At 47.8% G+C, this 27,345-nt stretch overlaps 2 protein-coding genes and 2 non-coding genes across 7 annotated transcripts; all 4 read left to right on the top strand.

Moving 5' to 3' along the window:
* The first annotated feature begins 4,316 nt into the window (after positions 1-4,316).
* LOC125410391 (uncharacterized) lies at positions 4,317-16,806 on the top strand. Its single transcript, XM_085691414.2, has 5 exons — positions 4,317-4,967; positions 5,400-5,534; positions 5,856-6,017; positions 6,217-6,279; positions 16,571-16,806. Exons 1-5 carry the CDS (start codon positions 4,649-4,651, stop codon positions 16,804-16,806), a joined length of 915 nt encoding a protein of 304 aa, XP_085547540.1. The 5' UTR covers positions 4,317-4,648.
* Positions 16,620-25,216, top strand: Tbrg4 (transforming growth factor beta regulator 4). Of its 4 annotated transcripts, none has more exons than XM_048450096.3 (12): positions 16,620-16,747; positions 17,362-17,445; positions 18,503-18,918; positions 20,126-20,452; positions 20,995-21,166; positions 21,421-21,578; positions 21,944-22,054; positions 22,565-22,709; positions 22,964-23,209; positions 23,347-23,458; positions 23,575-23,689; positions 24,192-25,216. In XM_048450096.3, the coding sequence occupies exons 3-12, from the start codon at positions 18,514-18,516 to the stop codon at positions 24,291-24,293; spliced, it is 1,893 nt and encodes a 630-aa protein (XP_048306053.3). In that variant the 5' UTR covers positions 16,620-16,747; positions 17,362-17,445; positions 18,503-18,513; the 3' UTR covers positions 24,294-25,216. The 4 variants fall into 4 exon arrangements, with proteins under 4 accessions (XP_048306053.3, XP_048306052.3, XP_085548312.2 ...); XM_048450095.3 differs by having other exon boundaries at positions 18,455-18,918; XM_085692186.2 differs by having other exon boundaries at positions 16,666-16,689; positions 18,455-18,918.
* On the top strand, positions 20,703-20,839 carry LOC125410507 (small nucleolar RNA SNORA5). The gene has a single exon (XR_007235068.1). It is a non-coding gene; the product is annotated as a small nucleolar RNA SNORA5 (small nucleolar RNA).
* On the top strand, positions 21,197-21,326 carry LOC125410506 (small nucleolar RNA SNORA5). The gene has a single exon (XR_007235067.1). It is a non-coding gene; the product is annotated as a small nucleolar RNA SNORA5 (small nucleolar RNA).
* Positions 25,217-27,345: the final 2,129 nt, after the last annotated feature.

Genomic DNA, 27,345 nt, shown 5'->3' with positions numbered 1-27,345 from the left:
ACATGCCATTCCAGAGATGGATTGATGTAATTGAATCAAAGACCCACACATAAATCCACACACCTATGGACATCTGATTTTTTTTATTTAAAAAAAAAAAGCCAGAAATATACAATAGAAAAAAAAGGAACCATCTTCAACAATTCATGCTGGTCTAACTGGACGTCAGCATGTAGAAGAATGCAAATAGATCCACATCTATCACCCTGCACAAAACTCAAGTCCAGGTGAATCAAAGACCTCAAAATAAAACCAGATACCCTGAATCTGATAGGTGAGAAAGTGAGAAACAGCCTTGAACACATTGGCACGGGGACCTCAAAATAAAACCAGATACCCTGAATCTGATAGGTGAGAAAGTGAGAAACAGCCTTGAACACATTGGCACGGGAGACAACTTTCTGAACAGAAAACCAATAGTGCCAACACTAAGATCAACAATAAATGGAGTCTCATGAAACTGAACAGCTTCTGAAAGGCAACCGACATGGTAAATAGGACAAAACAGCAGCCTACAGAATGGTAAAATATTTTTACCAACTCCACATCTGACAGAGATAATATCCACAATATATAAAGAACTCAAGAAACTAAGCATCAACAAACCAAATAATCCAATTTTAAAATGGGGTACAGATCTAAACAAAATTCTCAACAGAGGAATCTCAAATGGCCAAGAAACACTTAAAAGAAATGTTCAACATCCTTATTCATCAGAGAAATGCAAATCAAAAGGACTGTGAGATTTCACCTTACACCTGCCAGAATGACTAAGATCAAAAACACAAGCGACAGCTTCTGCTGTTGAGGATGTGGAGCAAGGGGAACACCCCACTGCTGGTGGGAGTACAAACATATAAACACAAACATATATAAGTGCAAAACAGCCACTTTGGAAATCAACATAACGGCTTCTCAGAAAATTGGGAGTCACTCTACCTCAAGGTCCAGCTATACCACTCCTAGGCATATACCCAAAGGATGTTCCATCCTACCACAAGAACTCTTGCTCAATTATGTTCATAGCAGCCTTATTCACAATAGCCCGTAACTGGAAGCAACCTAGAAGTCCCTCAACCGAAGAATGGATAAAGAGATCATGGTACATTTACACAATGGAGTATTGCTCAGCAGCTAAAAAACAATGGCATCATGAAATTTACAAGCATATGGGTGTAACTTGAAAAGAATCATCCTCTGTGAGGTAACCCAGACCCAAAGAGACAAACACGGTATGTACCCACTTATAAGTGGTTATTGACTGTAAAGTAAAAGATGATCATGCTACAGTCACAGACCCAGAGAGGCTAAGGAACAAGGATGGCTTAGGGGGGACACAAGAATCGCCCTGGGAAGGGGAAAGAGATTTCATGGGTGGACTAGGGGCAGGTTGGATCGGGAACAGAAGGGATTAAGTTGGATGGGTGAGTATATACTGAAAAAAATGACTGGATTTGGGGGTGGAGGCATTTCAGAGTCAAGGCGTAAACCTAATGCGAAGGAAACTCCATGGAATCCACAAGAGGAACCCTAGCAAAGACTCCTAGCATCAGGGGACATGGAGCCTGAACTGGCCATCTTCTGTAACAAGGCAAGGCCTCAAGTGGAGGAATTGGGACACCAACCGAGTCACAAAACCTTGGATGTACAGTGTGTCCTGCCTGCAGAGTGTTCTGTAACTGGAGACTAGCAGAGTCCTCATCAAAGAGAACAGAGACTTCACCTGGCACCTGATGGGAGCAGATGCAGAGTCTACAGCCACACATTAGGCGGACTTGTAAAGGAGGAGGAGGAGGAGGAAGGATCTGAGGAATCAGAGGGGTCAGGGACACCATGAAAACACAGTCCACAGAATCAATTGACCTGAATTCATAGGCTCCCAGAGATCAGGAAACCTGTAGGGGTCTGACCTAGGTCGTGCGTGTGTGTGTGTGTGTGTGTGTGTGTGTGTGTGTGTGTGTGTGTGTCTTGGTATTCTTGTGGGATCCCTAATAATGTGGGTGAAAGCGATCACTGACCTTTTTGCCTACTTATGGGACCCTTTTCCTCCTACTGGGTTACCTCATCTAGCCTTGATTTGATTGTATGTGCCTGGTCTTACAGTAACATATTATGTTTGATTAATGTCTCTGGAAAAGCCTGCTCTTTTCTGAGGGGAGCAGAGGGAGGGTGATCTGGGGGAGAGGGGAGATGTGGGGGAGAGACTGGAGAGAGAGGGGGAGGGAAAACTATGGGTGGGATGCAACATATGAGAGGAGACATTCATTTTTAAATAAAACTGAACCACATATCATGTCTGAACATGTTTTGATTATCTCCAAAAGGGATAAGGAACAATCCTCCAGGAATGAGGGCTGGAATGAGTGGCCAGAGGTAAGGCCACTTCCCTTCTGTGTGGCCCAAATTTCTTCCTCGTGTCTGTAGCTCTGAAGGAGGATGAGAGGAGCTGGAGAGACCTGCACACTCGTACCCACACTCAAATACCCACACTCACACACATACACACATACACACACACTCACACACATACACACACACTCACACACATACACACACTCACAAACATACACACATTCACACACATACCCACATTCAAATACCCACAACTCACACATATACACACACTCACACACATACCCACACACACATACACACACTCACACACATACCCACATACCCACACACACATACACACACTCACACACATACCCACATACACACACACACATACACACACACACACATACACACACTCACACACATACAAACACTCAAGCACACACAGGCACACTCACCTGCACACACTTGTGTACACTCACAACACATGTCAACTGAAGCAGGATCGTGGGGCTGAGGAGCCCCTGGCCTTCGGCAGGCCACAGGGTGGGCTGCATCTGGCAGCCGACTCCCTGTTCTCTCTGAAGCTGGAATTCCTTTGCTGCTGTAGCTGGGTGGGAGAAGTCCAGGACCCCACCAGTGGGTGCGGATCATGGAGACCCCTCGAGTGAAAGGGTCATACAACAGAGACTCAGGTCACAGTCACTCACTGCACACAGGATACATATTCAGAGGGGTTCACAGGCCGGTGAGGAGTGAGAAGAAAGGGTTCAGACAAGGGTTCCAAGAGGATGAGGACCCAGGCATGAACCAGGAGGGCTGAACTACCTGGAGAGGCGTGGGGTAGCAGCAGGATCTCACCATCAGACTTGAGCCTGGGAAGGAAGGCAGGAGCAGAGGAGGGACCCTGAGGTCTATGGGAGCCATCAAGAAAGAGCTGAAAGAGGGGACTTGGGAGCCTACTGGCTTCGTACCAGCAACCCCTGCAGTCATCCGTGTCTACAACTGCAGTCATCATCTTGAGATTCTCAATGCTTTTCCCTTTGAGCCTGTGCCTGCAAGTAAGCAGGACAGTGATGCACAGGCAGGAATAGCAGCCAGCACGCCTAGGGCAGAGTGCACCAGGCTTGGCTCCACGTGTACAGGGCCCCGGGGAGATACAGAGAGAACAGAGCTCTGACTCCCAAGGCACAAGGCCTTCTGGGAAACTCAAGCAGCCAAGAAACCCTGGCCAGTTCTTTCCTGGTGGCCCTCATTCTGTGCCAGCAGAGGCGGAAGTGGGAACAGGAATAGAAGCAGAGCCATGAGAGTCTTGACTTGGGCTTGAATAATGCAAGCGTGGCAGTGGTCTGACAGTGGCCTAATTGTGAGGATGACGATAGAGAGATGGGATGACAATGTGTGTGCCCGCTGCGGAACAGGCCTGAGGCACTGGCACCTGCCACAAGGCCAACAAACCTCAAAAGCATGCTCAGTAATAAAAGTCACATTCGACAGGCTGCATCCTGTCCCATGTGGGTCCCATGCACATAACGTGGCCAGAATAGACAAATGCAGAAACAGCAGAGAGGTGGCTGCCAAGGCTGAGGGCTCAGGGGACTAGTGCGAGGCTGTCAGTAGGCACAAGCTTTCCTTCGGGACTGGTAGAAATGGCCTGGAATGAGAGGTTGTGGTTACAGTCTTTGAGAGCTTTCCCCTGAGACCTTAAGTTCAAAGCTGAGAGGCCACGGGGCACCAGTGACAGACTCTGGCCCGACAAAGGCGTATGGCCTGCACCACGGGCTGGCAGTGACAGCCAGTAAGCACACAGTCACACAGTCACTCTGGGTCATTACCCTTCCCTGCAGGAGAATCAAGGAACTGTCCCAAAAGCAACAGGGGCACAGTGCCCAGCAGGACATCCCATCCTGGCCCATGACACACTTGGCACAGTATGGGCCCTTCCAGGAACCGGCCTTCCAATGTGCCCTGCACAGGCAGCTCCTTCTTGATGTCACGCTCTCTACTCTCTGCAAGGAGCAAGCGTCTCCTCATTCTTACAGAAAATTTTAGAAAACTCCAGAAAAGCACCAGGAGAAGACTAAGTCACCCTGAGATAACCCAGCCCCTGAGACTTGCTCAACATCCCCTGTCTTGTTTCCTATGTGACTTTGTATAAATTTGGAGCTCAGAATGTCCTTTGTGAAAGGTTCCAACCCAACCATTCAAAGTGACACTTCCATGTTTGTTACAGACCCTATGTCTTCCTTCTCTGCTCCTTAATTTTCTTCATTTTCATAATAAACATGTACTACCTTTTAAATGGAAAAAAATGATCACCCTTACAAAGAACTTTTTAAAAACTGTGGCCTTCATTGTGGCACCTGCTCCTGGCAACCTTGGCCTGCTCTGTTTGTGGGTCCAAGAAGGAAGTGTCTTAGTCCCTCTACGGCTATGCCAGCCTGCCCCTCCAACCCCACCCCTCAAGTCTTCCTTCTGTGGGCCCTTTAAATGCATCCCAGGCACGCAGGCTACTATCAGTCATCTGCCTACCATTGTCACCATGCGCTGCTTCCTCAGCCTCGCTCTCGGCCTGTTGGCCCTGGAAGTGGCCCTCGCTCAGAATCCACGGGAACAAGTCCTCGACTCAGGTAGGCCCCCGTTATTCACCTTACTGCTGGAAGTGGTTTGGAGCGTCCCCCAGACTGACCTCAGCCTTGTATGCCCAGGGTGATGAAGAGGCGAGGAACAAGGGCTCCCCCCAGGGGGAGAATCCATGGCTGGCAGGAAATAAGGCCCTGAAATGGGTTGATGAGTGTTGTCCTCAGGCCCTGACCACTTCTAGTCAGGTTCTCAATGTTCCGCCTATGACCATGAGCCTGTGACATGCTTCTTAATGGTCACAACGGCCTTGTCACGCTTCTATCACCCGGACCACAATTCTGGCAGATCTTTGACCTTTAAAGCTTCTCAGAGACTGAGCTTCGTATAGTTTCTATCCATATCTCCACGCCTCCTTCTGAAAGGCCCTAGAAGTGAAGGTGACAGCTAGACCCTCATTTTCCTCCCCATCTTTTGTGCAGTCCAGGTCATGTGCCCTGAAGCCAGCGCCAATGAGAACCCAGAGTGTATCAACTGTCGTACCAAAGCAGAGTGTGCCCAGAATGCCTTGTGTTGTCGCAGTTCCTGCAACGCCATCTGCAAGACTCCTGTCAACAGTAAGGCTCTGTCCAGTCCTGGTAGTGGGGAGGGGCCAGCAGGATCAAGAGTCTGCCTGAAGAGACACACAGGCCTTTGCACTCATGCACCAGCACTGTGAGACCCACTCACCTGCCAGATCCTCCCTGCAACTTCCTGGCCAACCTGGGTCCTGAGATCTCTGGGCTACCAAGGGTGCTGCCTAACACCAGGGGAAGGACCTCAGCAAAACCCCATCCACAGAGTGGGGTCTTTTTAGTCAGGGGGTCAGTAAGGTGGATCCAGCAAAGCTGGGGCATGAAAGGGCTTTGCGTGGTAAGAGAGTGACCATCTCTCCCCAGTTGATGCTCCAAAGGTTGGCCACTGCCCCTGGAATCCAGTCAACCTGATCCCCGCTGGCCCATGTCTGGAGAAAGACTCATGTTCCAGGGACAGTGATTGTGCTGGCAACAAGAAATGCTGCAAATATGGCTGTGCCATGCAGTGTAAGAGCCCACAAGAAGGTATGCAGTCTTGGGACCCTGGAGCCCCATTTCTCCCCAGGCCTCCTCTGCTATCACCTCACCTTCCATCAGGCCCAAGAACAGATGCAATGTGAGAACAGCCCCAGGACTAGGTCCCAGAGTAGGAGGAGAATGTCTCGGCCAAACCGCATACAACATGTTTGGGCTTTTAGGTACTTGATGTTGCTACTCACGGTAGGAATGAGTGTCGATGAGCAGGGCCTGGAAAAACAGACGGTTCTGCCACTCAAAGCTGGTCCTGGTGAGTTTACGAGCCAGACTGGACCTTCCGCACTTGACCTGAGGGAGCACTGAAGTGTTCAAAGTTAAGAACATGAGCAAGACATCAGCTCAAATCCAACTGCCCATGTCTACCTGTGACCTGGGCATCCCTGTTGTAGGTGAGGGTGTCTCACCCACCTGCCTATTTGGTGACATAAAGAATTGTACACGCTCACCTGCAAAGCCAGCAAAGGTGCCTTCCCTTCAGGTCCCTGGAATGATGGGTATGACTACGTTAGAAGCAGAGGTAACCCCTCTCTCTCTCTCTTCATCCCACCCGTAGCTCCTACAGAGCAGCAGTTCTCTCAGTGAGCAGCCTGCTCTGGGATCCCTGACTGCCAGGAGTGACCAGTCCTAGCTTGTTCCGCAAGAACCTTCACTCCTGGATCCAGAGAGAATATAATGCCTTCTATCTGCTGCTAATAAAAATCCATTTGGCTCTATGTCTCTGTCTGTCTGTCTGTCTTTCTGTCCTGAGATCCTGAAGGAATAACAAAGCAAACCCAGGACTGCCTTACCCTAGGGTCTCCAGGGTGGTGAGGCAGCCACAGGTGTTCCCCAATGGTGAAGAGCATGCATGGGAGGGTGGGATACTGAGTCAGGTTTGCTGAGCCACAGCCAAATCCCATCAAGACTGTAGTACCACAGTGAATCTCAGGACCAGAAAAGGCCTCCTCACCTGGTGCCAGGGGTATGAGAAAGGTCTTTTGCACCTGAATCCTTCAAAGGTGTGGCTAATTCTAGTCCACGGACAAGTTAGAAGCTGGGTCTGCAAGGGACTTCAAGCTAGACATCAGTATGCAATGAACAAGGCATAGTCATTGAGTGTGCAATGAACAAGGCATAGTAACTGAGTGTGCAGGAAAGGGTTGGCCACACACTGACACCGCTCCAAGCCAGCATCGTGTACCCTACTCAGACACACACAGCGTAACTCCTAGCTCACGCCACCCCTGACACTGTCCGCCTGGGTTCGCATCAGACTCTGTGAGTAAGGGGTTCAGTTCCAACTTCAGACACCACACTCCTGACTCAATCACTCCCACTGTCCCTTTGTAAGTGTGTTGGCAGAAGCAGAGATGTTCTAAAGAGGCAGTGGCATCCCTCCCTTTGGCTACTGAGACAATGGATGTCCGGGTTGGAATTTCTTCAGGAGTCTTACTCTGGAAGAGGAAAAGAGCCGAAGCTCTGGCCCAGTCAGAGGAGGACCCTGCCTCTTGCACTCATTAGTTGCTTTTGCTTTGTTTTGTTGTCAGCTAGACCCAAGCCGTGGTCATCTAGAAAGAGGGAACCGCATTTGAAATCCCCTCAGATTGGCCTGTAGAAATGGGGCATTTTCCTAGTTAGTAATCGATGTGGGAGAACCCAGCTCTCTGTGGATGGTGCCATCCCTGGTGGCCCTAGGGTGTATAAAAAAGCAGGCTAAACACCTAAGATGAGCAAACCAGTAAGGCCATTCCTCCGTGATGTCTGCTTCAATTCCTGCCTTGAATTCCTGCCCTGACTTCCCTTCAAAAAGGACTGAAACTGTAAACTGAAATAAGCCCTTTCCTCCCCACAAGTAGTTTTTGATCATGATCTTTATGGCAGCAACACAAATGTCACAAGAGGAGATTTTGCAGATGCTGACAACTTCCCAGACTACCTTGCCTTTGGATAAACTGCAACACAGATGATGATGGGCTGGTGATGGGCAGGACCACATCTTGACCAGGGCTGCTCAGCAGTACATACCTCTTGCCCCCTATGAAACCTAAACTTCATTTCAGGACCCCAAAGGTGGACCTGTAGAGTCTCTTTATTTGTTCCTTTCCCGGTATGGCCGCACTGAACAAATCTCCTTTCTCTGGTTTTCACTACTAAATGACTCTTTAGTTGCTGTGCAGGTGACTAAGTCCAAAACCTGTTGTGGTTAATTTTAATTGTTCATTTGGCTAGATTTAGAATCAGCATAGAAACAGACCTCTGTTATTAAGATGTTTCTAAAAAATTGTAACAAAGAGAGAAGGACCATCTGAATTGGGGGCAGGGAGGTGCCGTCCTGGGGACTGTACTGCCAAACTGAATAAAAAGAAGATAGTTAAGACTGGGCATGGTGACCTTTAATTCTAGCACTCAGGAGGCAGAGGCAGAAGGATCTCTGAATTTGAGGCCAACCTGGTCTACATGGTGAGCTCCAGGGAAGCCAGGACTACACCTGTCTCTAACCCCAGTCTCCCCTGCTGTGGGATAATGCTCTTGCACACTATAAAGATTTGTCACTTGTGTTGGTTTAATAAAATGCTGATTGGCCAGTAGCCAGGCAGGAAGGGGCAACCAGACTAAGAGAATTCTGGGAAGAAGAATGCAGAGAGTCAGTCACTACCTAGACACTGAGAAAGAAAGATGAGAATTCTCACTGAGAAAAGGTGTGAAGCCACATGCATAAACACAAATTAGAATTATGAATTAATTTAAGTTGTAAGAGTTAGTTAATAATAAGCCTGAGCTAATAGGCGAACCACTTTATAATTAATGTAAGCCTCTGTATATTTCTTTGGGACTGAATGGCTGTGGGACTGGGTGGGACAGAAGTTTCTATCTACACTCCCCTCAAAAAAAGCTAGCTCACCTTCAGCATTCATGTTTCTCTGCTTCCTGACTGTAGAAGTAATACAGTGGCAGCAGAAAGGGGGCCACGATTAACACAAGGTGTTAGGGAGCCAGCTCAGTGGGTAAGAGCACATCCTGTGGAAGTAAAAGGACCTGAGTTCTATTCTCTGGCACTCACACAAAAGCTGTGCATGGCTACACAGTAACATGGCCTGTGACTCCAGCACCAAGGGGGAGACACATGCGTTCTGGGAACTTGCTGGTCAGCAGACCTAGCTAAAGTGGCAAGCTTCAGTTTTAGTAAGACTCTGATCACCACCCAGCATTCTCCAATGCCCCCCACATTTGCATACACAGGCATGTGCACACACATACAGAGAGAGAAAGAGAGAGGGGGGGAGCCAGTTAATAGAAAGACTGGAAACCCCTCCCCACCAGAGCAGCATATAACAAAACTGCAGGCTTGAGACAAAGCTGGGGAAATGTCTTGGAGAAGGAAGCATTTATGCAAATGACCTATAAAGGCCAAGCCACTAGGGAACTCAGATTTTACATATGGGGCCTGCCCCAGCTCATTAGCCCACTTCCATTCTCAGGAGCATTTTTCTTTCTCTCTCTCTTTTTTTAAACACTTATTTTACATACTTCTTTTTTTTAATATTTATTTACTATTTTTTATGTTTGTTTACATAAATTTGCATTCACTAAGAGGCCAATTTCCTTGGAACTGGAGGTACAGGCAGTTGTGAGCTGCCATGTAGGTACTGAAAGCCAAATTTCAGTCCTCTGCAAGGGCACTAAGTGTCCTTAACCCCTGAGCCATCTCTCCAGGCTGCTTTTCTTTTTCTCAGTAAAACATCTCTATTTCTATCATAATCTAAGAGTCTCTGGTCCAGTTTCTTGTTCTGGGGCCCAGGAAGCTGGAAATCCCAGCAGGTGCTCCTCTAGACACAGATCCACACCTGTGACAATATGACTAGCTGTGTCTGGCTCCTGCTACCAACCTTCTCCTCTATAATGGATTGCACCCTCAGTATCTGAGCCAAAATACCCCACTTTCCTTTCTTTCTTTCTTCTTGTTTTTGTTCTTACTTTTTATGAAGTACTATATACAGGTAAATATAAAAAGTTATAAAAGCTTTTTTTAAAAAAAAAACTATCTTTTCTCATTTTACATACCAATTCCAGTTCCCACTCCCTCTCCTCCTCCCATTCCCTCCCCCTTCCCTCCCCATCCCACACCTCATCCACTCCTCAAAGAGGGTAAGGCTTCCCCTGGGGAGTCAACAAAGTCTAGCACATTGCTTTGAGAAAGGACCAAGGCCCTACCCCTGTGCAAGGTATTCCTCTAAAAAGAATGGGTTCCAAAAAACCAGTACAAGTAGGGATAAATCCTGGTCTCACTGCCAGTGTTCCTGCAGTCTGCCCCAGCCATACAACTGCTACCCACATTCAGAGGGCCTAGTTTGGTCCTATACTGGTTCATTCCCTGTCAGGCCAGAGGTTGGTGAGCTCCCATTAGCTCAGGTAAGCTGTTTCAGTTGGTATCCCCATCATGGTCTTGACGACCTCTTTGCTCATATTCTCACTCCTCCCACTTTTTGATCAGTCTTTGGGAGCTCAGCCTGGTGGAAAAAAGAAAGCATCTTCAACAAATGGTGCTGGCATAACTGGATATCAACATGTAGAAGAATGCAAATAGATCCATATATACACCCATGCACAAAATGTAAGTCCAAATGGATTAAAGACTTCAACATAAATCTGACCACATTGAACCTTATAGAAGAGAAAGTGGGAAATAGCTTTCAATGAATGGGCACAGGAGACCACTTCCTACGTATAACCCCAGTATCATAGACACTGAGAACAACAATAAATAAATGGGACCTCCTGAAACTGAAAAGCTTCTGTAAAGCCAAGGACACAGTCAATAAGACAAAAAAAAGTAGCCTACTGAATGGGAAAAGATCTTCACCAACCCCACGTCAGACAGAGGACTGATTTCCAAAATATATAAAAAAAAACTCAAGAAATTAGACATCAAAATACCAAATAATCCAATTAAAAAATGGAGTACAGATCTAAACAGAGAATTTTCAACAAAAGAATCTCAAATGGCCGAAAGACACTTAAGGAAATATTCAACATCCTTAGCCATCAGGGAAATGCAAATCAAAACAACTCTGAGATACTGTCTCACACCTGTCAGAATGGCTAAGATCAAAAACACCAATGACAGCTGATGTTGGAGAGAATGCGGAGTAAGGGGAACACTCCTCCATTGTTGGTGGGAATGCAAACTTGTACAACCACTCTGGAAATCAGTATGGCGTTTTCTCAGAAAATTGGGAAGCAACCTACCTCAAGGCATATACCCAAAGAATGCTCAATCATACTACAAGGACATTTGTTCAAGTATGTAATAGTCAGAACCTGGAAACAACCTAGATACCCTTCGACCTAAGAATGGATAAAGAAAATGTGGTACATTTACACAATGGGGTACTATTCAGCGGGGGGAGGGACAATGACATCTTGAAATTTGCAAGCAAATGAATGGAACTAGAAAAAAACATCCTGAGTGAGGTAACTCAGACCCAGAAAAATGAACATGGTATGTACTCACTCATAAGTGGATACTAACTATAAAGCAAAGGATAGTAAGCCTATATATAGTCCATGACCCCAGAGAAGCTAAGTAACAAGGAGAACCCTTAGAGAAACATATAGATAGATACCCCTGAGAAAAGGAAATAGACAAGATCTCCTAAGAAAATTGAACCATGGGGGTTGGGGGAGAAGGGGGGGCAGCTGGGGAGGAGAAGGAAAGAAGGGAAGTAGGGAGAAGAACTTGAGGGAATGGGATAGTTGAGATGGGGGAAGGACAGAAATGGAGAGTAAGGAAAGAGATATCTTGGTGAGGGAGCTATTATGGGGCTAGCAGGAAATCTGGCACTAGAGAAATTCCCAGGAATCCACAAAGATGACCCCAGCTAAGACCCTAAGCAATAGTGGAGAGGGTGCCTGAACTTGCCTTGCCCTGTAGTCAGATTGATGACTATCTTCAATGTCACCATAGAGCCTTCATCCAGCAGCTGATGAAAGGAAAGGTAGAGACCCACATCAGTGCACTGGGCTGAGCCCCTCCCTTTTCCTAAAGCTCTACTCTCTACCAGAAGGTTGCCTGTCATGGTGGCTGACCTGCATCTCAAGCTGTATGGCTCTTACTCCCCACCACAGGGATGCCTGCCACCGGGTGGCTGCCCTGCGTGCTGCCCAGCTCAAACTGCCTGGCTCTTGTTCCTTTTCTTCTCTATTCCCCTCCTCTCTTCCAGGCAGCTTCAAGATTTACAACTCACTTGCCCTGGGGTTTTCTTTTATGAACTCTAATAACTGTCCTCGGATTCTGTTTCTGTATGTCCGTAAATTCTTTTATTAATAAGTAAGAACCCGCAGAAGGAACCCTGATTCCCCAAGTGCCATATGATGGCTCAGGTGGGATTCCCCAAGATTCTTACTAACATGTCTTTCCTGTCTTTTAATTATTTAGTTGGCAGAGAAAAATGAACCCATTCCTGTACCCAAAGCTGGCATAGGTTCTGCTGGCACCTGGCCTGTCCCTGTGGCTCCAGGGAACTGTGACTTGGTAAGGGCATGAAGTGAGGGTACACCCCCTTGAGGAGCCTTGAGTGGAGGTGCTCCGTCTACAGAGGCTCCAACCTTTCACTGAACACACCGGACTCCACTGTCAGCCCTTTCCTGAAGCAACACTGTTCTTGGGTTCACTCTCTGACTTGAACCTGTGCCTGCATGGATCAGAACCCAGTCTGGTTTACCAGATGTGGTGGGTCGAATGAGAGCAGCCCTCATGGGCTCATATATTCAAATACTTGGTCCACAGTTGAAGGAACTGTTTGAGAAAAATTAGAGTATGTGACCTTATTGAAGGAGGTATGTCATGGGGGTTGGTGGGGGCTTTGAGGTTTTAAAAGCCCCACCATTCCCAGGTAGCCTCTGTCTCTCTGGCTCTGGCTTGTGGAGCAGATATGAGCTCTCAGCTACCGCTCCTGCCTGCCTGCTGCCAGGCTCTCTGCCATGATGATCATGGACTCATCCTCTGAAACTGTAAGTAAACCTTCAACTAAATGCCCTAAATTAAATACTTGCCTTAGTCGTGGTGTTTTGACTAGCAACAGAAAAGTAACTAAACTGCCAGAGGTGACTTCCACCACTGGACTGGCTGGGATGGTTGAACCCCAAGATATGGTTCACTTCCTTCTAGCCTGCACTGGGAAGACCCTTCTCACAACTCACAAAGAAGGGTAACAGTGTAACTCATGGTGAGCTACACTTAGGGACAACACAGTGACCAGGAACCTACCTTCACAGGGAACCCATAATCATAGGAAGTATCCTATCTAAGAAACTACTGTCTAATCAAAGATAATTTTTTTTCCCTGAAGAGTTTCATACCTTTATATCTCTGGTCTATTTGAGTTAAATTTTATTTTCAGCATGAGACTCTGAAACAAAAACAACCAAGATAAGCTACCATGGTCCTACAATCCCAACTACTGGGAAGGCTAAAGCAAGAGAATCTTTCCTGGGTAATTCAGCAATCTTTTATGAAACAAGAACCAGAGTTTACACTTGATTTTAGCTAAAAAGAAGCAATACACTTTTACAAAAATTAAAAAAAGAAAAGTTTTTTTTGTTTTAGCTTTTGTTGTTTTGTTTTTGTTGTTGTTGCTGTTTGTTTTATTTTGATTGTTTTGTTTTTTACAAAATTAGAGCCAGCAAGATAGCTTGGTGGGTAAAGGTACTTGACCTGACTGAATTCAATTTCCAGAAGCCACACAATAGAAGGAACCAATTCCCACAAGTTTTTCTCTCTCTCCCTCTCTTTCTCTCTCTTTCTCTCTCTCTCTCTCTCTCTCTCTCTCTCTCTCTCTCTCTCTCTCTCTCTCTCTCACACACACACACACACACACACACACACCACAAAATTATGTTTTTTTAAATACATACAGTATACAGTACAGGAAGAAAAACTCACAAAGTCAATTGGCGTAGAGTGAATATAATTGGCCTTCATAATCTCATGGGGAGTAACATTAGGAGGTATGGCTTTGTTAGAATGGATTTGTTGAAGGAAGTGTGACACTGTGGGGGAGGATTTTGAGGTTTTCTATGCTCAGAGTACTGCTTAGTGTCTCAGTCAACTTCCTGTTGCCTGTAAGATGTAGGAACTTAGTTATTTCTCCAGTACTACATCTGCCTGCATGCTGCCATCATGATAATGGACTGAACCTCTGAACTGTCATCAAGGCACTACAATTAAATGTTGTCATTTGTAAGAGTTGCTGTGGTCATGCTATCTCTTCACAGCAATAGAAACCCAAACTAAGACAGAAGTTAGTACCAGGGACTGGGGTATTGCTGTGACAGACCTGACCGACCATGCTTTTGTTTGGTATAAATGGGCTTTGGGAATTTGGATTAGGAAAACAGTGGATTGCTTTAAGCACTGCTAATGGGCCACACCAGTAGAAGGATGGAAGACAGTGGTGCTGAGTGTGATTTGATGAAATGTAGGGATCAAGAGGTTTCAGAAGAGAATTTTAGTATGTGACCTAGAGATTGTTCTCGTGACGTTTTGGTGTAGAAAGTGGCTGCCTTTTGCCCTTGTCTGAAGAGTCTGCCTGAGACTAAAGTGAAGAGTTTTGGATTAATTTGGTTGGCAGAAGAAATCTCAAAACAGCCTAGTGTAGACTCAGTCATGTGGTTACTGGTGTTCATGCTTTTAAATATTTATAATAAAAAGGAACATGTTGAGCAAGATAAATTACAGAATGTAAATTTTGAGAAAAGGAGCATCAGGAAGTGGAATAGAGCGAAATCCTATGTTCAAGGAGATAGATTAAGAAATGGAATATAGGGAATGGTGATCTTAGGGCATGACCCCACCCAGTTAAATTTCCAACTTGTAAAAAGGAATTAAAGAAAAGTTTAGAGCCAGGTGTGGTGGGGCACACTTTTAATTCCAGCACTGAGAAGGTAGAGGCTGACAGACCTCTGAGTTTGAGGCCAGAGTAAGTTTCAGGACAGTCAAGCTTAGGTAACGAAGGACAGAAAGCTGGTAAAGACGTAACTAAATGAGAGGGTATGTACCAGCCCCAGTAAGCACCAGAACTTGCCAGCTCCAACCATGTGGTTCTGCCTTAGTGGTAAGGACAGGAAAAAAACAGGATATAGAATCGTCCTCTGTGGCTAAAGAATGCCAAAGAGGCCAGGCGTGTGTCAGGGGTGTCCCTGAGTGGAGGCTTAGTAAAGAATTCATTTCCTGAAGCTGTGAAGTTAAAGCCTGCAGTGCCTTAGAGACCCCAAGATGTTGGAGATGCCTGCTGAGGAGAGCTGCTAACAGGAAGAGCTGCTAACAGCCCGAGAGAAAGAAGTGTGCTGCAGTCAATGAAGCTGAATGGAGTTGGAGATCCGGAGCATTTTAACATCAAACATGGAGATGCATGCAGAGTTTGGAGTTTGCTCAGCTGGCATTTTGGTCTTTTTTTTTTTTTTTGGTCCAGTATTTCCTCACTATGTTCCCTTCCCTGTGTTTTGGAATGGTAACGAATCTCCTGTGCCATTATATGTTGGAAGTGTGTGGTTTGCTTTTTGATTTTTACAGGTGATCACAGTTAAGAGATTGCCATGAGTCTCAGAGACTTTGAACTTTGGACTTTAAAATACTGTTGAAACTGTGATAAACTATGAGGACTTCTGAAGTAGGACTAAATGCATTTTGCCTTATGATATTGTTACAAGTTTATGGGGCCAAAGGGTGGCTGGCATGTGGGCATCCACACAGACTTCAGTTGTGAGGACAGAGGTCATTCCTCAGAAGCTATTTTAGCCTGAACTCCAGTAGCTTAGACTGGCTACCCAGCAAGTTCCAGAAATTCAGTCTCTGCTTCCCCAGCACTGGGATTACAAGGAAAACTCACCACCTCACCAGCCTATCCAACTTTTGGAGTTTGTTTTCTTTTGTTCTTAATGTCCTGGGGAACAACTTAGGCGCTCATGCTTGTATAGCAAGCATTTTATGGGCAGAGCTATCTCCCCAATTCCATTGAGATTTTGTTTTGGGGGGAGGGAGGGGGAAGGGGTTTTCCGAGACAGGAGCTCTCCATGTGGTTCTGGCTGTGCTGGAACTCGCTACGTAGACCAAACTAGCCTCAGCCTCGAACAGAGTTCCTTCTCCCTCTGCCTTCTCAGTGCTGAGATTAAAGGCGTGCACCCCTCATGGCCCGCTGCTCTGCTTCTTGAATCAGCCTCAACAGTAGCACCGGCTAGCCTCAGACCCTGCTTCTGCCCCCAGTACTGAAATGACAGGAATTTATAGGTCGTATGTGGTGTTTAACCTAGACAAACAGCTTACATTTCCAAAAGACCTTCAGAGCTACAACTGGAGCTACGACTCGCTTCTCTGTAATTAGCCGCCGTTTGGCAGCACTCTTCAGCCCCATACCACCTCCGGACAGACTTTGGAGTCGCTACCCAAACGCCACACAGGAAGGAAGTTCTAGCCAGACGAACCATGCCTCCCAGAACTCCCTTCCTCCCCTTCCGTCTGAGTTTCCCACCACCCGTCTCCCCCTATGCCTAAATCCTGTACTCAGCGGGGAAAGGCGGAGGGCGTGGCCTGCGGCCGACCTCGCCCGGCTACGTCGCTTCCGGCGGCGCGCTGATGACGTATGTGAGCGCGCCGGGCCGCGTGGAGACCGTTCGGCGAATGGAGGTCAGCGAGGGTGTTTGCTGCGCCGGTCTCGCGTCATGGAGAGCCCGGGTTGCTGAGCGTGGGTACCCGGGACGGGAAGGGTGGCTGGGGAGGGCAGCAGTTAGTAAGGGCCAGTGAGGCTATGGGGGGGGCGGGTATGGAGGGGTGGAAAGGAGCTTTGGACTCCGTGACCCAAGGGCGCTGGCCTGTTGCAAATTCGATTCCGGCCTGCTATTGCGCACGCGCCCCTCTGCCCGCCTTGGACACGAAGCCTAGCCGGCGAGGCAAAGCTACCCTCAGTGACCCTTGCGTCCCCTCCCAGTAGGTTGTCGTGGGTCTGCATTTTAGGTTTCAGGGTTGATACTTACTTCAACCCAGATTTGATTTAAATTGCTCTTAGAAATGTCTTGAAAATAGATACGGTTGGTCAGCGCTTCCTCGATGTCTGGGTTCATCAAGTGGTGGCTATTGAACTTGGGCAGATTTCCCCCTTATTATTAAAAATGAGACATTTTATTTCCTCGTGAGTTTAAGTTAAGCCGGTCTTTTTACAGCTGCAGTAGTCTGCTCATGTGACAAATAAACTGGTCATGTACCCGATTCCCGGAAACAAAAAAAAAAATTAAGGTATTTTCTGCTTTAGTCGAAACAAGGTTTAGTAATTTGTCTCACCTGGTTTCTGTCTCACTTTAGGGAACAAGACTCGGCACGATTGTTGAAACATGAACATGTAACATGTTCTCAAAGAAGGCCACGTTTTGCAGGACTTGAAAAAAGGTAGTGTGTTTTGCCATGCCCTGTGGTTAGCGGGGAAGGCAGTTGCAAGACTTGCGCTGTGGGCTGAAAGTACCAAGTGGAGCCTAGTTTGCGGGAATTGGATAAAAACTGGGAAGGTGACTCTGGGTGGTGCCAGCGAGTTTTGCTTTTAAAAGTTTAGGGGTGTGACTCCATTGCACCTGCTTGCCTGACTCACATAAGACCAACAGGTAAGCTGCCTGTAATCCTAAGGCTTAGGAGGTCAGAGGAAGGTCAAGGGCATCCTCAGTGATATAAAATAATTGAGCCAGCCTGGGCTGTATAGGATTCTGTCATAAAAAGAGAGGAAGAAAAGAAAAGGATCCCATTAAAATTGTTTTCTGTTTGTATTTCTCTGTGTGAGCATAGACACATGTGCAGGTGCCCACAGAAGCCCAGAGGGTTAGATCTCTGTAGCTGGAGATACAGGCATTTGTGAGTCACTTAATGCAGGTACTGGGGGCTGGATTTTGCTTATCTGGAAATAATAAAATTCTATGAACTGCCAAGCCACCTCTTCAGCTCCCTACAAACACACACACAAAAGGGGGGGTGGCTTTTCTCCAGACCTGTATCAGTAGTGTTTGCATGTTTTCTCAGACATTTCAGGAACATGAGTTATATATCCAGGTTTCCCAGAATCACTCTGACTTAGACAGTCCTGTCATGTTTCATTAAGCCAGTAATTTTTGATCCTGGATACCTTTGAAATTAAAAAAAAATGCCCAGATTGGCATCCAGGAAACATTGAGCGGGACCTGGGGATCTGGGTGCGATTGGAAGTGCAGCTGAGGCTGGTGCCTCCAAGGCTGGAATGTCAGCTGTGGTATCTGACTGCTTGTATGCTGACTTTGGCTTCAGAAAATGCTGTTATATATGTAATGGGTGTTCAGAACAGGGGAGGATTGAGGCCAGGTATGTAGGGTGACTGTCTTAATGTCATTGCCATGGTTTTCTTCTAAGTTTATGTAATACTCCCCTCTCTATTCAGGACTTTGGAATCGCTTGCTAGGAGTCTTTCCTCCCTCCCTCTCCCCAGCTTCCACCATCATGGCAGTCCGCCTGATGAAGCAGTGCGCATGCCTGTTGAGAGAAGCTACCCGTCTAGTCCCCGCCATTGCTCCAGTTGGCCGACTGAGACTTGCCAGGGTGGCCTGTAAGCATTTGACCTCCTCAGTCAGTTCCCCCTCCTCGGGTTCCTTGACAGAGCTGCTGGGAAAAGAGCAAGTGTTTACACCCTACCCAGAGCACCAAGAGGTGGACGGCCTCATTGAGAAAGCCACCAGGCCAGAGGAGCTGCTACAGCTGCTAGGTGGGGGTCATCGCCTGCACCACAACCATGCGGCCCTCATACTCATCCGGCTCTCTTACCTGCTGGCTGAGAAGCCGAAGGAAAAGGCTTTGCTTTTAGAGGATGCTCGCTTTCAGCAGCTCGTCAGTCAGGTCAACAGTCAGGTGAGCGCTAAAATCATCTCTTTAGGTCTTTGGAATCCTTGCAAGGAGACTTAGCTCCATTCTTCACCACTAGCACCAGCTGTAGAGAGGGCTCCTGGTATTTCTTCTTCTAGATTTCCAAGAACTTGCCTGTGCTTTTTGTTCCCCCTCCCAGGAGCCTGTTAGGTAAATGTTTGAGTCTAAGACAACCCAACACCTGGTGTCCCCAACTGCAGGGGACGAGCCTGGTTCTTTTTAGTTCCTTTGGTGCTTTGTCCTCAACAGCAGAGCCTTAAATTTCTGCTCCCGCCCTCAGTGTCTGATTGCCCATTGACACCACCCTGAAGTCAGGAGGTGCGGTGTGACTAGTGGTGGGCCCCTGAACCCAGGGCTGTTTTCTAGTCCCATTCAGGTCCTCAGAGCATGAACAGGAGGAAAAGTAAGGCCTATTTGCATGGTTCTGCAGCAGCACTCAACTACGGCCAGTTTTGCCCCGATGAGGATAGACTCCTTCACAGAGCTGCTTCCCTGAATCCCATGGGCTAAGGAAATTCAGTCCTACCCTAGCTAAACCAGCCTCATTCCCTCATCTCAGTGTGATAAGGAAGGGTTGGGCTAAGTGCTTTAAAACCATTATTGCGTTTTTTAAACCACTACAATAAGATGTGGCTTTTGTTTCTTTTGTTTTTTTTCAAAACGGTTTATCTGTGTAGCCCTGGCTGTCCTGAAACTTGCTTTGTAGACCAGGCTGGCCTTTATAGTCTTGTAATTAAGTGTGTTACCTAGCTTGTGCTGTGTGTATTCATATCGGATTGAAGTGTTTCTTCCCAAGTATATAATATATAAGTAAACTTAATAAGCCTTTTTCTTAGTCTGTGATTTAATTTAATTCCAGATGTGGTGTGTTTGTTTGTTTGGTAATTATTAGATACAGGACTCAATATTGGAACAGAATAGTAAGTGACAATAACTTGGAACAGTAACAGTAGAAACAAAAGGAGTTTATTTGGAACTCAGAGTAAACCTTACAGGCGTCAGTTCATCAGGCTTAGTTCCAAGCACTCTACCCGTCGAATTATCTTCCCAGCCATTCCCCTTTCTTTGAAGGTTGCAAGAGCAGACTCAGGAAGCAGTTCCTATGAGGCTGGGATGAGACTAGCTGCTCAGAGTAGTTGTATTAAATACCTTTGGAACTGGCTTCATGTTGTCCTTGTCATTTTCAATGTAGATAACTTCGATCTGGCATGGGACCCTTGTGAAGCTGCTGCGGAGCATGTACACGCTCGTGCTTCCTCAGACCTCCAAGGAGCTGCAGTCGGTGGAACAGGAAGTGCGCTGGCGTCTGCGGAGGCTCAAGTACAAGCACTTGGTCTACCTGGCTGAGTCCTGTGCCTCCTTCATGCAGCAGCAGCAGCACTCACAGGAGCTGCTGGCTGAGCTGCTGATACACCTGGAGAGGCGCTGGACAGAGATCAGTGACAGCCGTACAGTGGTTACCATGATGATGAAGGCAGGACACCATTCAGAGTCACTAATGAACCGCCTGGAAGACAAGGTATGGGGCTGAGAACAGACCCTCTGGGACTTTGGGCCTATTGCGTAGGTGATAGTCTTTTGCAGAAAGGAAAGTTTGGAGCCCTAGAAGTCTCAGTTGTTATATGGGAAGGGGTCTAGGCACATAAATCCAACACCTGATGTTAACACGTGAATCCTGGTTAGATCTGAGCTATCTTATGAATGGTTCAGCTTCTAGATAAAACTCCTAGAGGTAGCTCTGTCCGCTGCCCCTTCCATGTTGCTATCTCTGCAGTCAAGTCAAATTCAGTTCCTGTCTTCTCATGGTGGGAGCTGGCCCAGATGACTGCCACAGCAAGCTCTGCTGTTCATGGGCCCTGTGTCCCCTGCCCTTGGGACCTAGGGATAAATTTGGCTGCAGACATTCTACTCCGGGGCAGGCGGAAAGGCTGATTCTGCAGCCAGGCCTGTGTTGAGTCAGCTCAGGCCCAGTTGCTATCTCACAGGGGCTGCACTGGATGGGACCCCTGCCCCCAGCGTCCCAACCACCTCAGCTGATCCCTGCGCGGCTGTGGTTGACAGTGCCTGGAGCTGGTGGAGCAGTTTGGCCCTGATGAGCTACGGAAGGTGCTGGTGACGCTGGCAGCACAGAGCCGGCGGTCGGTGCCCCTGCTGCGGGCCATCTCCTACCACCTGGTACAGAAGCCCTTCCTGCTGACGAAAGGCGTGCTCCTGGACCTGGCCTATGCCTACGGTGAGAAGAGGGAGTCCTGGCCATGGACACTGCAGCCGTGTCAAATTCAGTGCCTGCCTAATGATGGCAAGCACTGGCCCAGAAGGCTGCCATAGAAACTGTGACTCCTGAGCCCTGTTCCACATGCTTGGTTCCGGGATGAAGTTAGTCACAGACACCAAACCTAGAAGTCAAGTCTGAGATGGGATAGGGCAGTGGGTGTGGGGCACTGACCTTCCCCACATCTAATCTCTGGTATCTGCTCCATCCCAAAGGTAAACTCAATTTCCACCAAACCCAAGTGTCCCAACGCCTAGCTGCTGATCTCCTGCCCTTCATTCCCAGCATGACATTTAGTGAGGTGGCCCGTTGCGCCAAGTCCTTTGCCTTCCTCAAGTGGCTCAACCTGCCCTTGTTTGAAGCCTTTACTCAGGTGAGTTAGGACCAGTTCTGGGGTTCTCTGTGTGGAGGCTCTGCGGGCCTTCCTTGGGAACTGCTGCTTTGGTTATGGAAGCAAAACCAAGCTGGAAATACCTCTTGGTGGGTTGTAAATGCATACTTTCTTACGAAAACACTTCAGAGCAGTTGCCTGTTGATTTGTGGGGGGACCTTTGTACTCCTGGCTACTGACCACTCCAAGTGGAATTATGCCTGCACTTGTTCCTAGAGCTGTCAAAGAGTTTCTAAAACAGCTATCGGGAGTTGGGTTCTGGGAAGCTGCTGCTGGGTGAAGTCTGGGCTCTCGGGAAGGGAGGGGACAGCTGCTGTTGGGGTGCTTACTTTGTCACTCTGGCCTAGCACCTGCTGAGCAGAGCCCAAGACGTCTCCCTGTCCCACCTGTCCAGCATTCTTCTCGCTTTTGCCCGTCTGAACTTCCATCCTGAGCAGGAGGATCAGTTCTTCACCTTGGTATGAGCACTGGACTACCGCTTTTCTGACTCACTAACTTCTGCCTCGAGCCACTGTCTAAGAGTGTGGTATGGGGAGGGGGCACAATATTTGGCATGGGAGAAAAGGGGGCATTTCTAGGGATCATTGGAGGACAGGAAGACTTGGGGCATTGCCTGGTATGATTCTGAGTGCAACCAGCCAGGGACAACAGCTATGTCGCCACCTAAGTGACCAAAAGTTCTTCCTTCCTTCATCACAGTGCCTGTTGCAGAGCATCACAAGGGATTTGAGGCCTTGGGTCCCTGCTGGTGGACAGATAGGGGTAAACCTAGCTAAATGGCACCAGGATACTGGGCTCCTTGTACATGAGCCTTGGATTGGTGCCAGCCTTACTCAGTCAGAATGTTGGTCTTCCTTTCCAGTAGCTGCCTCTGGCTCCAGTATGACCAGGGCTTGGCTGCAGGCTTTTCTAGGATGTTGCAGTACTTGGGCTGAGCCTGCTTTCTCCACTATACTCTCCTTGCCCAGGTGCATGAGAAGCTGGACTCCATGTTGGGGAGCCTGGAGCCAGCCCTGCAGGTGGACCTGGTGTGGGCACTGTGTGTGCTGCAGCAGGTTCGAGAATCAGAGCTGCAAACAGTTCTCAATCCTGGACTTCACAAACAATTTCTAGGTGAGGATTCTGCCCCGCACACATCCTATAACATGGAAACTTCCTTGTCTACCAGCCAGGGAAGAAACTGGAGCAGAGACGGAAGGCCAGAGCACACAAAACACACCCCCATGGCATTTTTCAACAACTCCCTGTAGATCTTAGCTTTGGAGCCCCAGCCTAAGTTCCCCTGAGTGGGGACCACTGCCTTCCCGTGTAATAGCTCTTGTGATCTTCTGCTGAACGTCAACCCACCTTTCCTCTCATTCTCCCAGAGAGCAAGTCTCCAAAGGAGCAGAGCACCTTCCAGAAGTTGGTCCACATCAACACCACCGCCCTGCTGGAGCACCCTGAATATAAAGGCCCTTTCCTGCCAGCCTCAGCTGTAGCCCTCAGTCCCTCATCCTCTACCAAGAAGATGACACCGCTACAGAAGGAGCTGCAGGAGACACTGAAGACACTGCTGGGGGGCACTGACCAGGGCAGCCTGGATGTGGTCACCCAGTATGGCTGGGTGCTGGGTAAGGGGTCCCTTCTGCTAGGAAAGGGTCTAAACCTTGCAGGCACCTGCCCCTTATCCTTATTTGTGTGTGCACTGTGGGGTCTCTAAGGCATCGCCTGCAAGTTCTCATCCCATTCCTGCCTCCCCGCCCCCCAGATGCAGAGGTGCTCCTGGATGCCGATGGCCACTTTCTGCCCCTGAGAGATTTTGTTGCTCCTCACCTTGCCCAGCCAGTAGGAAACCGGCCACTGCCCCCGGGAGCTAAAAGGTAGGTGGCCAGGGATCCCTGGTAAAGGATACAGCAGTTCTGCTCTTCTTGGCTGTCTGTTAACTTCTTGTCTTCATCTGAGAGCGTGCCTTGTAAACACCCTTGCCTCCTGCCAGGATCGCTTTCCTGCGCTGGGAGTTCCCTAACTTCAACAGCCGAAGCAAGGATTTGTTGGGCCGTTTTGTCCTGGCTCGTCGACATGTACTGGCTGCAGGCTTCCTGGTGGTAGATGTGAGTACCTGTTGGGCAAGGGACCACTGCAGAGGGAGATGGCCATACCTGTTTAAAGAGCTAGAAGGATATAGAAAGGGGTCCAGCTCTGAACCCTAAGCCAGGTTCTTCTCTCCTGTGGGTGCACCAAGTGCAACACAGCCACGGGAGCTACTCCCTCTGACTGTGCTACGTGACTTTGGAGCTACTGCACAGGAGCGCTTGGTGCTCCACACATGTGAAGGGCGTATTTCCTCCTGAGAGAAAGTTCAGAGCTTTCAGAGCTACTTAGAATTTCTATCACATTTTCTTCAGATGCCCTGCTGGGATGGATCTCTCTGGTTTGCAATCTCTTTGTCCCTGCCAGAGCCAGGACCCCTCCATGTGCTGTTCCTGAGGACAAAGGCTGGGTATTTAAATCTGTCAGGCACCAGCACTAACAGAACAGGAGGGGCTGCTGACCATGTGAAGACAGGAAACAACTCCACAACCCATGTGACCTATCCCCACCACTTTCTCCCAGGTCCCATATTATGAATGGCTGGATCTCAAGTCTGAATGGCAGAAAGGCGCCTACCTCAAGGACAAGATTCGAAAAGCAGTGGCTGAGGACTTAGCCAAATGACCTTTCCCATTGCTTCAGGCTGCATGCAGAGACTTGACTGTCCAGTGGCCCAGTAGTGAATGCTGGCCAGCCACAGTTGTCACCCTGAAGGATGAACTGTCTATAGGACCTTGACCAGAGCAGTGGGGTGCTCAGCAGCTCCAGGGATCAGGTGAACCTAATAAATCTGGTTTTGGTGGATGCCAGGTATCCTCCTAGGCTCTTTATCCGGCTCCTCTATCCCTGCCCCCCTCCATTTTGGACACACAGACCCTACCTCCTTCCCTAGCCCTCCATGATTCTAGCCAGTGTGCTCTCCTCCCCCAACTCCCCAGTAGTGCCTATGTGATGCGGCACAGCAGAGGAGGGCTGACTTGGGAGACAAAACCTGGGTCCTGGACATGTGGACTCCAGGAGTGAGAAGCTTCCCTGGAAACCCAATAGACTAATTCTAATTAGAGGTTCCCTCCATGCCCATGTGACTACAGAGTATCTGATGGTAACAGGTGGTCTGGGAGCATTTGGAAAAGAAAAGTTCACTTGACTGACATTACAAGGTTCATGGCCAGACATTACTCTCATGGCTGCCTTAACCATATAGACAAGTCAGGAACCACCAGCTCAAGATGGCGGCCTAAGCACTTGTTGGATAGCAACAAAGTATCTACCTTTACAGGAGACCCCCATGGACAAGGCTTGCCCAAAGGGGAGTCTGAAGACAAAGGAGGTTCTTGTCCTACTCTGCATTCCTTCCAAAGCACCAGTCCTCGCCCTCTGTGTGGCTTAGCACTTCTGTTGTCCTGCACAAGCCTGTAAGCCTGCCGGCACCACAGGTGAAAGGAAAGCAGAAAGGTGGCTGCAGGAAAGGAACAGCTGGCCACAGCTTGTCTGTGTTGGGGTGGCTGGTTGGTGTGTGAGAAAATAAAGATCCATGCTGCTCACCACATGGACCACTGTTTTTTCTTTAGAGCTACCTGGACAGCATCAGTTAATACTCAGGTGGCTTCCTCCATGGTAGGGCTGTGCTGCAAAGTCACTGTGGTGCTGACATGAGCAGAAATCAACTGGGGGTAGGGGGGGTCTTAGGTCTTATCACAGGATCCGTAAGACCTGGCCTATTAGAATTCCATTGTTACTGTCTTCAGTCTAAGAATGTTACATGGAGGACTCAGAATATTGACTTTTGAATTGGATTTAGGGAAATGAATTTTCTAGATTATCTCATTTAATAACACCTAACTTAACATCTTACTGGTGATGTTGGTGTTTCTATTTGTTTCTAGGGTTAATTTTAGTTTTGTATAGGTGTTTTCATGTGGGTATATGCAGGTGAGTGAAGGTACTGTGGAGACCGAGGCATCGAGTCCTCTGGAGTTGATGTGGATGCCAAGAACTAAACTCAAGTCTTGGAAAAGCAGCAGTGCTCCGCGCTGCTGAGCTCTGCGCCTCTCTTTTGTGATGAGGGCTTAGGTTGTGTTCGCAGGGTCCCAGTTCTTGGGTTGAGGTGGTCTGTCTGCAGTGCTGGGATAAATATTTTCTCCTAATGCATGTTGTGGTTTCTTTAATCCTTTTAACTGGGATCTTTACAGAGCATAAAATTTCTATTAGATTCAGTTACTCGTTAGACTCACTTTTATAGGTTGTACCTCAGTGTCAAGTCTTGAAAATTGCACCTAGGGGGCTGAAGAGATGACTCAGTTGGTTAAGAGCTCTGGTCACTCTTCCAAAAGACCCTGGTTCAATTCCCAACACCCACATGGCAGGTCACAACTATCTGTAACTCCAATTTGAAGGGATCTGGCACCCTCATATAGACATGCATGCAAGCAAAACACCATTAAAAAAACATTTTTTTAAAAAATTGTGCTTAGATCCAAGAGCCCTGAAATTCTCTTCCTAAAAATGTTCAATTTAAGGATCATCTTTACCTAGCTTTCTGCACCTGTGTTCATATGCACTTGAGCATGTAGGCCACAGACAAGCCTAGGAGGTGGTCCTTAGGCACTGTCCACTGTTTTTTGTTTGTTTTGGGGTTTTATTTTTTGTACAGTTTTTCTGTGTAACCCTGGATGTCCTGGAACTTACCCTAGACCAGGCTGGCATCAAATTCAGAGATCCACCTGCCTCTGCTTTACAGGTGTCAAGTGCTAGGATTAAAGTTGTGTGCTACCCACCACCCAGCTTTGGTTTTGTGTTTTTTAAGCTTTCTCTCTGGCCTAGATCTTGCCAGGTAGACCTGGCTAGCTAGCCAGGAGGCCCTGGGGTCCTTCTGGTCTCTTCCTTGCTGTAGCTGGAACACAAGCAATGGATGCAGGCATCAGACTCGGGTCCTCAGGTACATCAGCAATCTGCTATCTCCCCAGTCTCCCCAGTCTTTGCACTTGTGTTTGGGCGTGTGGCCTCGTGTCCAGGTGCCCCAGAATCCTCTGTTGAGAAGCCCTCTCCTCCCGTTGATTTTTATATTTGTACTTCTGCAAGAAGTTCACATGCTTCCAAGTTCTGCTATTGATAAACTTTCTGTCTGTGTGACAGTGTTACATACAATTATCATGGCTGTAAAATAGCCGTAGGTCAGGCATGATGCATCATACCCAGCATTTACAGGGGCTGGGCTGAACAGGAGGATTGCAATTTGTTATAGCCTGAGCTATCTCTTTGCCTTAAGTAGCCAAGAATAGTGACTCAGAACTTTATTCGCAGGTGGATCTCTGTGAGTTCAAGGCTAGCCTAGTTTACAGAATAAGTTCCAGGGGACAGCCAAAACTATAGAGTGAAACTGTCTTGAAAACAAATTACTTAATGACCCCTATTTAATTTATGATGGCTTCGGTTGTTGTGATTCATGTGTCTTTACACTGAATTTTATTAAGTTTGCATTTACAAAAACATGGGATTTTAGTAGAAATTACACTAAGTCTGTGGAACAATTTGAGGAAACTCGTTGTGCTTAATTATGCAATCAAACATATCTCTTTCTTTTGTCGGTCTTTGATAGCTTTCATCACTATTGCGTAGTTTTGTTTCTTTAGTGTATGGCCAAAGGCTTAGAATGACTGATTCCAGTGGCACTGTG

Source organism: Myodes glareolus, chromosome 8 (assembly GCF_982192425.1).
Source record: "Myodes glareolus chromosome 8, mMyoGla1.1, whole genome shotgun sequence".
In the NCBI taxonomy this organism is placed as follows: Eukaryota; Metazoa; Chordata; class Mammalia; order Rodentia; family Cricetidae; genus Myodes; species Myodes glareolus.
This window is presented reverse-complemented; position numbering and strand designations above follow the sequence as displayed.

Excerpts from the sequence above, each read along its gene's own strand:
- Tbrg4 (XM_048450096.3), top strand. The coding sequence starts at position 18,514 with ATGGCAGTCCGCCTGATGAAGCAGTGCGCATGCCTGTTGAGAGAAGCT. Across the intron at positions 21,579-21,943 it reads TGTTTGAAGCCTTTACTCAG|CACCTGCTGAGCAGAGCCCA; the intron begins GTGAGTTAGGAC and ends ACTCTGGCCTAG. Across the intron at positions 23,690-24,191 it reads CAGGCTTCCTGGTGGTAGAT|GTCCCATATTATGAATGGCT; the intron begins GTGAGTACCTGT and ends ACTTTCTCCCAG.
- LOC125410391 (XM_085691414.2), top strand. The coding sequence starts at position 4,649 with ATGATCACCCTTACAAAGAACTTTTTAAAAACTGTGGCCTTCATTGTG. Across the intron at positions 5,535-5,855 it reads CTGCAAGACTCCTGTCAACA|TTGATGCTCCAAAGGTTGGC; the intron begins GTAAGGCTCTGT and ends ATCTCTCCCCAG. Across the intron at positions 6,280-16,570 it reads GCCACTCAAAGCTGGTCCTG|CGGGGAAAGGCGGAGGGCGT; the intron begins GTGAGTTTACGA and ends TCCTGTACTCAG.